The sequence below is a fragment of the Ylistrum balloti genome, unplaced genomic scaffold (assembly GCF_031769215.1).
Source record: "Ylistrum balloti isolate Yb309-2 unplaced genomic scaffold, AGI_CSIRO_Ybal_v1 Utg370196, whole genome shotgun sequence".
In the NCBI taxonomy this organism is placed as follows: domain Eukaryota; kingdom Metazoa; phylum Mollusca; class Bivalvia; order Pectinida; family Pectinidae; genus Ylistrum; species Ylistrum balloti.
This window is the reverse complement of record NW_026782173.1, coordinates 1820214-1829969: the sequence shown is the minus strand read 5'-3', so window position 1 is coordinate 1829969 and position 9756 is coordinate 1820214. Positions and strand designations below refer to the sequence as shown.

Genomic DNA, 9756 nt, shown 5'->3' with positions numbered 1-9756 from the left:
TACAGCAGGACAGTTATTTCATCACAACTTAATCATACAACTTTAATAAAATATAGCGACAAATACTTATGGAACAAATATAACCCTTAGCTCTGTAAGTGTAGAAGTTCTTCATTGTCCCATGAACTTTAAAACCAATCAATGTCACTCATAGAAAAACAACTGTTGTGGTTGTGGTCAAGCATTATATTGTACATTATGTGAAGATGTGAAAGCATGGCGATTTATTGACAGTTATGCACACAAAGATGAAAAAGTTCAAGTTTCATGATATAAATTTATTCTGTTGCATGTTAAACAACTGTACGTAGTACACCTTACATTTACAATGATCACAAATATCTTCTCTTCTTCATGACATCACAAAGTCTGTAATTATGATGTTTCTGTTGCTGAGTACTTGGCAGCTAGTTTGTTTTTCTTCAGGAATAAAAAATTGGAGAATGATCAAATACGCGACTTAAACTTACAGCAAACGGTGTTTGAAGCAAAAAAACTCCTTAAATGAAATAGCCATTTTAAGATATTATTTATCAATGGACTTTTAAAGAAGTGATTTACAAATAATCAATACGAGTGAAGTATGAAAAATGTGACAAAATGATATAAGGAATGCATGAAAAAAAAGGGAAGAAAATTTGCTGCTTGTGGTTGACGATAAGCAAAATTTATGCATAATATGACAAACAGGTTAAAATACCACACGTTAAAAAATCTGTTACAATGAATAATTACAATGAAGAATTCCACCACACAACACAATATGTGTAAATCTTATAAATCTATCAAATAAGTAGAAACTTCCAATATCTGTAAGAATAGGGACATGATCTTGATACACCAATACAAACAGGGTCGCATAAATTCCTACAAAACTTTTACAATTCCTTATTGTAACGAATGGTCTTGCAGCAAGCAATGCACAAATGCAAGTATATAAGTAAAGTAATACATACACTCACCTTACTATATAACATTACAACAAAGAGCTGTAAAAGATGATATGTAAGATCACGACCAGTAATTTACCTTTTTTTTTTTTTTTAAAATCACCATCGAAACTTTTCTCTTTGAGAGAAACAAACATATTAAAATAGAGCATGATCAAAAACTGATATAAAACAATGATAATAAACGTAACCTCCACACGAATTCGTGGAATTCAAAGTTTAGAATGTTGCATCCCATATCTTACTTTACTGTGTTCATAATTCTTTGGAAGATAATTAAAATTTCTTCATTAAGCAACAAGCTATTAATCTTTAAATGTTGATTTTTAAGTGTAATCCCTATGGTTCTCTCCTAGTTTTCCTAACACTGACAAAAGCAAACCATTGTGGGACAGAAATATCTCCTATTTAACACAGGTTTTGATACTTAAGATGATAATGCCATTTGTATTTGCAGTCATCAATACTCATACTATTAAATTATTGTTCCATAGGAGACAACATTTTCAAAGTCATGAATCATGTATGCAGTACAAATATATCGGAAATTAAAACTACGGTAACACTTCAGCATGTTTCTGCTATGAAATTTTACAAGATCATATTTAAATCCAATGAAGGATGTTCTTGTCAAGAATAAATGTTACACATTTTTATATAATATAGTTAGACACTTCAACAAAATGAGACATCATTCAGTATTTGCTACCGTAGTCCCGACTGCCGTAGTCTCGACTACCGTAGTCCCGACTGCCGTAGTCCCTGCTACCATAATCCCTACCGCCACCACCACCACGTCCTCTTCCCCTGTAACCACCACCTCTTCCTCCTCCATATCCTCGACTTCCACTTCCTCCTCTGTAGCCTCCTCTCCTGTTATCCCGATTTCCATATCCACTGCCTTTATGGTCACCACCTTTTGTCAAGTAAATTACCATCAATCATCAACTATCCAAACTAGAGACTGTGTTCACTGAAAGAAGTCTTTAATCCCTTTTAGTTTTTAAAGTAAGGAATTATATCTTTTCCTTGAAGAAATTTATTAATCATCTGTGAAACCATCAGATTTGTGCAAGTTGGACTTGTTGCTAATATACTGGTGTAGCTTACATGTGGATAAAAAAGAATATCAGCAGAATTGAAAAAAAAATTTAATTTAGTGTACCAGAACGAGAAAGTACTATGGGTTTTTTACAAGTACCTGCTCATTACATGTTTGTGACGGAACAGATCATGTAGAACAGTCACTTGTTATCATATACAGGATGACTAAAGATTACATTAAAAACATTTTCACTTTAATAAATCATACCGTTTAATATGAATCACAATAATATCTTCTTGACTTTCAAGGTAACTTCACAGCAATTACAAGAAAGCATGGCATAAGTCTGCATTAGCCTATTGCATCCTGGGATTTGGTGATAGGTCAGATTCAAGAACAACTGTCAGCATGCAAGGGTCTTAGTTAATATTTAGATGCAAAATGCCAATGGAGTGATTAAGTTAACCGTATTCATCATCACGCCCTCTAACTGTGCATACACTACCTTTAATGGGCCCAAGCCAACTGTGTTCGATATTTGCTATTCTACGTATTTTGAATAGTTAGAATAATTATAAAAATACATCGATAAAATAAAGGATTATTCATAATTCATTTGTAAACTTTATTAAATGTTTGACTGATGATCTTCATAACTGCCATCGGTTACATCAGCACATTTTGGTCACAAAATGGTAACCACATTGTAAGAAAGAGTGTGGCTTATATACTGTGCAGATGTGGATCAACACGATAAGAATTGGCTTTGCTGCCTATATAACAGTACAACTTATAACCAAGAATATACAGTAATGCAAGATGGGCAATAGGTCACTTCCAATGTAAACAACTAGAACAGAAACACACAGGACAATGTCTGTTCCATCAAATGTTTTTTTAGTCAGATACACATTAGTTTACTACAAAATACATAGTACTATCAATATCATTATTGTTGAACACCTCTGATTTAAAGACGTGAAGAAAAATTTTCCCACTAAATAAATTCCAAAGTCAAAACTTTTCAATTTTTCTTATTTTTTTGTAAGATTTTCTAATATTTCATATATTTTACATGCATCATTTACAATTTACAGTCAGACTTACCTGGTCTATCAGATGCATAATCTATGTAAATCTCCCGTCCATCAATGCCATATCCCTGCTTCTCTTTCAATGCATTAGTTGCATCTGTTTGTGATGCATATTCCACAAAACCAAAGCTGTCAGATTAAAGAGGAAAATATTTCAATGCATGTGTATGGTGATGACAGAATTGTTTCACTTCCTATTGTGAAAACAAAATTATTTCCATGATCACGATAAAATGTTAGCAGACTGAATATAAAATAATCTGAGTATTTCATTTACAAAATGGTAAAATTTCTTACACTGAAAACATTATTTAATTGTATACAATTAATACTGATGGGTTCCTGCATTTACTGGACATACTAATGAAGAAAGTATACATGCCATTTAGATTCAGAAAATATATTTGAATTCTTAGATTAAATGTTAATATGCTGTATGATCGTCATGATCAGCTTTCCAGTGCCAACAGCTTAATTTAGTACTATTAGTGTAGTCTCCCTTCCTGGAAAGACCTAGTACAAATCATTCTGACATTCTATCAACTTTTATATATCAGCTTGGAGTCAACATATATTAGTTGATAGATTGTCAGAATAATTCAGAGTATGAGAGGCTGAAAGTAGGTGAATATAATCAACATAAAAATTCATGTTTTATTGTTTTTTGTTTTCTTTTTCTTTTACACACACGTATATATAAAACAGGTGTAGAGCAAGCTCCAAAGTTGAAGCTCTGACAACATAACAATTTTGTACATTTGTGTGAATTACATGTCATTCGGATATTGTCCTTTAAAATGGTAATTGATTGGCAAAATAATGCATCCATAATATGACGGTTTTTCATGGAAGATTAGCTTTGGAAAAATCAGGGCCACCATAAACAACACTTTTACTTCGATTTTAGATAGGTGAAAACAATTTTTACCTAAGATGTTATGCTCTGTAAACAGAAAACTAAGTCACCCACTGTACTGTTAGTACTCCAATGAAAAAGACATGATATAGCCCTATTGTTATGAGCTTGTACAATAAAGTATCATAAGATTATGCTACATTAGAAATTTCTATAACCAATTCTTTTCAAAATATGCCCAAAACATCCACAAATGTAAGAATCATTCTTTTAATTTATATCAAGTATGCACTGAATGCTAAAATGTACTCCAAATTACATTCTGAAACTGGGACCCGTGCAACCTGAGCAATTTGATATTAGAATTCTTTTTGTAATATTCATAAACTTCAGGTTTCTTTATTTTAAACAGTATATTAAATGTGTATTATATAACATGCTTATAACCATCAATACAGGAAAAAGAGAAATCAGTCCAGCTTTCATTAGAAAATGCACTTATATGAAAATATGCAGGAACCCATCTTAAAGGTCATGCATTACATCTACTAAACAAATAATACAATCCGTCTCAAGTATTATACTAAGAAATGTATGCAATATTAGAATCTAATTCAATGTTTCAATGATTTAATAAAAATATCTGCTTTATCTACCAAAGTCATAATGTCACATAAATTAGGAATTTAAATATCATTTCTAGGTTATTTTTTTTGTCTTTTAATTTTCAGACATGAACACTGTAAATGGTAGTCTACGTAGACATGTGCTGTATGGTTCAATTTTTAATTTCATGCAACAGATGTTGATCAATAGCAAAACTCTTAGAAGAAAAAGTCGGTCATTGGTTTCAACATCTTATCTGATTGAGCAATCAATCTTGTATAAGGTACCAACCCTCTTGGTTTTCCGGTATCGGGAAACCTGATCAGTCGTGCAGATTCACATCCTTCAAATGCATCTAGAAGATCCTCCTCAGTTGCATTGTATGACAAATTCTTTACAAAAAGAACCTTAGTCTTTTCACCGCCTATATAATAAAATAATATTTTTTATTTTACAAATGACACTTACCCTTTTTTTTCTTGTTTTAAATTTCAATTTTACCTGTTGGTCATCCCTGCATACTGCACAGCTGATGTTCATATATCTTTTGAGAGAACTTAATAAACAGGTTCAAAATTTGCACCTGGAAATTATAAAATATTTCCATGTCATCAAATCTTCAATGAAATACCACGCTGAAAGGTGGTGACAGTCACCTGATCTGCTTTATGCAAACAGCACTGTTTAAATTCTTTCCAAAAAAAAAACCACAATCACATCATAACACATGAAATTTAAACAGATCACATGGAATTAAAATTTTCTCAAGCAACTCTTAAGATAAAACTTGCCATAAACTTTAAAAAAGGAAAAAAAAGTAAAATTATGACTACCTCAGGAACAAGGACCTTACTTGCAATAATAATTGCAACACTTTGGAAACTTCAGAAGATCAATGATGGTTTTTACTTGAAAGACATTCGACAAACTAATTTAGCCAGTCATCAACTGTGAATATTTATTTACAGAGAATGATATGAATGCATTACCCTTGAAAAAAGAATCTCAAGCCATAATTCCATCCACACACTGAATTATTAATATGACAATTCCTCATATTTAGCACTACTTGCATGAAAGCTTTGTAATTGGTAACATTTCCTTACTAGAGATAATCAAAAAAAAAAAAAAAAAAAATGTTTTGTATGGTAAAATGATCATTACTATATTGCTACCATTAAACATATACCTAGCCATGATGAAAGCATGAAAAAAAATAACGAAAAAAAAAAATCCCCAAAAAACCCCACTTACTGCCTCCACCATATTTTTTTCCTCCACCATAGTCAGATCTCGCAGACTTTGCTCTGCTTCCACGACTGCCAGCATAGTCCAAATATAAGGACAAACCTTCTAGATCTTCACCTTGATGGTCTTTCAACATCTGTTCTACGGTGGCTTCATCATTGAAGACAACATATGCGAATCTGAAATTAAGAAAGCATATCATATATAAATATATCATTTTTATTCAGAAACCTTTCAAAATACTCAAATACAACACATTAAACTGCTGTCTTTTTTTTTACTGTGTAAGAGTCACCAATTCAGAATAACTGCATGCTTTAATGCAATCCATGAGGGATCTTGGCACCCAATATTGTTTGTTCTGTAAAAGTTGAAATTTTTCCTTCTTTTCTCTTCTCTGTTTTTGCTCTTAACAATAAGAAATTTGAACATTCCTTGGCAGAAATAGATATATATTCTTTAACTGCCAAATCCAAGATGGTCGCCTGGAAGCAATTTTTGTTGTACTGATCAGTCCTAAAATTAAACAGACACAACTAGGGACCAAGGGAAACCTACATAGGAAATTTGAGAGGGAACCATCCTGCACTTCTGAAGAAATAGGGATGACAAACTTCATTGTAAAAATCTATGATGGCTGCCTGTTGGTCCATCATTTGTTTCTTATCAGACCCAAAATCAAGTGGGCACCACTAGGGACCAAGGGGAATTTACATATGAAATTTGAGAAGGATCCAACATATATTTCTTAAGAAATAGTGATAAAAAAAATGGTTTACAGCTGGACCACAGATATAGAGCAATTTGAACATCCTAAAAACTCGAAACGATGTTTGTATCATTGAAAAAGTGAAAAATTCAGATAATTTTTACGCTTGCAAGCAGTTTATAACAGCAACAAAATTAAGTTCACAAATCTACTCAAGCTATTGTGAAAAGACTACTCTTATTTGCTCTATTTTTCTGAATTTCACAATTTTCAACAAGTATTGTTGACCATGCTTAAATACTTATGATTTGATATGCCCATGTATCGCTTTTCAACATATCCAAATACAGTATCCACAATAGTTTCTACTAGTAAACTGTGTATGGTTTCAATCTTTCCTACTCACTACAGTTATCCTTCATAAACAACAATTCACAGCTGATGATGTCTATGACCATTATAGAAGAAAAATTGAAGTATCGCAAATTTAAATAATCTATCAAATAATATAGTGATAAGAGAACTGTAACATTCTCCTGATGTTAACACAATGTCCCTGTAAATCAACTATAACATTCTTTAGACGTTAACACAATGTCCCTGTAAATCAACTATAACATTCTCCACACGTTAACACAATGTTCCTGTATGTAGCATTCTACAGACGTTAACACAATGTCCCTGTAAATCAACTATAACATTCTCCACACGTTAACACAATGTTCCTGTATGTAGCATTATAGTCCCTGTAAAAATGTAGCATTGAACTATAACATTCTCCACACGTTAACACAATTTCCTGTATAGCATTCTATCAACGTTATGTCCCTGTAAATCAACTGAAACATTCTCCACAGAGAACAAGTATGGTCGGTAAATAGCAAAGTAGTACATTGATTTACCCTTTGTTAGCACCATCTGGGCGAGAAGGAATTCGCACTTCAATGGATTCAGTGAAAAAATCTCTCAAGGTGTCTTGAGTTACCGATTCTGCCAAGTTTTTGACAAAAAGAGTCTTTTCATCATCATCTGAAATAAATATAAATCAACAAAATGAGCAGAGAGTTTAAAACTCACAGATTGGAGTTTTACTTTGTGCAAATGCAAGATACAATTCAACAGCAGGAATGGGGATTGGATAAGGATTACAATAAACTTTCAAACATTTGCACAAGTTACATACTATTAAACAGTGAGTTTCTAGAAATAAACCAAACCAGCTATACGATTAAGACTTTCACCCAATATTAAAAAAGTTGCATGTTCATCAACAAATTAGGAGAAATAATCTATTATCACTGTTAATTTACATCTCATTGCTGATTAAATAATTATTTCATTTAAGCAGGCACAAGCAATGATCTATATGTAAATTGCAAGATTCATTTCTTTAATACTTGTTGAAAACCCAGATTATCTAACTTTATTTTCTACTTTTGTTCAAATGTCCTTATTTGCAGAATTTCAACTGCTTCAACCTTCAGACTACATTCACAAAGAGACAGCTGTTCAAGGTCAAATTGGGTCAAGCATCATTTCACTCATGTGAAACGATCAACATGCTTTGGAACATTTTAATTCCTGCAGGTCGCTGAAAGGGTCAGAGTCTGGGTACCACAGAAGCATTGTCCATACATGTTGCATCTGCGTCCAATATTGTAACATGGCTTGTTCTCATCGCAATGCATCCCAGAGTTTAATTTCTTTCAATAGTTTGCAATCCTTTCAGTTGCTTTTATCTCAAATTGCTACAATTTCTCTTCTGGATACTTGTTTTGCACCACCATAGTAAGATTCAGAGGTTCTTTAGTAAAAGCAGCTTAATCATTAAACTTCATCTAAGATCATTTGCTGTAAATGTCTCACAATATTCAGAAAAACTATTCGCTCTTGGCATTTTGAAAACAATATACCAAGTGTAATACTTGATAAAGGCCATATGAAATGGGATTGGAATATTAAATTCTTGGTTCTATGCAATGATATATATTACCTGTATACAATACCAATAAATGTTGCTAATTCAGCCTTAAATATTCCTTTCAGGACTTCACACGCCAACCTGTCACTCTGGCTTCTTACCATATTTTTAAAATTAGTATCCAAATTTCAACTGATTTACATTGTTTTACATCTATATTGTCGTATTTTCTTATCTTAAGATCGGTTATTCCATTATATTTATAATATTTGACCATCAAATCATGATGACCAGAGTTAATTATGATAGCCAAATATAGTTGTATTTACTGATTTATTTATTTATTGAGGCAAGATTCTGGGCAGTGCTTCTGGCTAGACACTTCAGAATCATATCTTTAGATAATTTTTCATCTCAAAACTTTTACTTTAATATACTAAAGGCAGCATCTTCTCAAAAAAAAATTGAAACATACATTTTCTCATAATGGTCACTGACTGTTAAGTATATTGCATGCCTTTCAAAGGTACAGGTGAAAGTTGGCATTTCGGGAGAGCATGTTGGTTACCCACTAGCCAGTGTGCATTTCACTGATTTGGCAACTATATATACTCAATTCAATGTTATAATATCATTTTTTTTTTCAAATCTAGGACCTAATAAACTATAAAGAATACTTTCGGGTTAATATGAATTGGCAACAGTTCATATTGTTATATCTTTAAACCATGCTGCATGCATGACGTCAACCCTTAGCAGGGGTCAGAGTCTCATTTTCATACTATTAAACAGACATCTGCAGGACTTGATCGGAGGTTCTAAAAGATAAGACTGGTGATCAGTGCAATGAATCAATTATCAAGTAGAAATGTATTTCATTCGTCAATTTCAACGATTTTCAGGCGTGTTCTATAGATAACCGAAGTAAGACGTTTGCTCAGGATACATGTGCCAGTCGTCGAAACTAGTGATCACAAGACTTTATCTTTAGCATCCGTCGTAAGTGGCCATAATATATTTTGTTTGCTCGGTCATATACTGTGGCGGTGCTTCGTATCGGAGCTCGAATTCCTCTAAACTTTGGCGACATTTGGGAAATCCCGTTGTTTGCAGTACCCAGAACAAAGACCCTTTCAGCCAAATTTTTGTTACCGCGTGATCTCTTCCTGTAGTCATCCATATCTATAGCTCTTCTAAAATGCGGTCTGCAGATGTATTAATCGTTTGCCAGATCTACCTTTGCAAGATTGACAGAAAAGTCTTTTACAATTGTCCCTTTACTGTTGCCGATCCTCTGCCGCCATGTAAAAATCCCGAAGAATGCTGT

General features: G+C 32.8%; 1 protein-coding gene across 1 annotated transcript; it reads right to left on the bottom strand.

The window, feature by feature from the left end:
* Positions 1-263: 263 nt before the first annotated feature.
* Positions 264-9749, bottom strand: LOC132551326 (nucleolin-like). Its single transcript, XM_060215452.1, has 6 exons — positions 9582-9749; positions 7411-7537; positions 5806-5978; positions 4843-4975; positions 3103-3218; positions 264-1866 (listed from the first exon to the last, which is right to left on the bottom strand). The coding sequence occupies exons 1-6, from the start codon at positions 9607-9609 to the stop codon at positions 1646-1648; spliced, it is 798 nt and encodes a 265-aa protein (XP_060071435.1). The 5' UTR covers positions 9610-9749; the 3' UTR covers positions 264-1645.
* Positions 9750-9756: the final 7 nt, after the last annotated feature.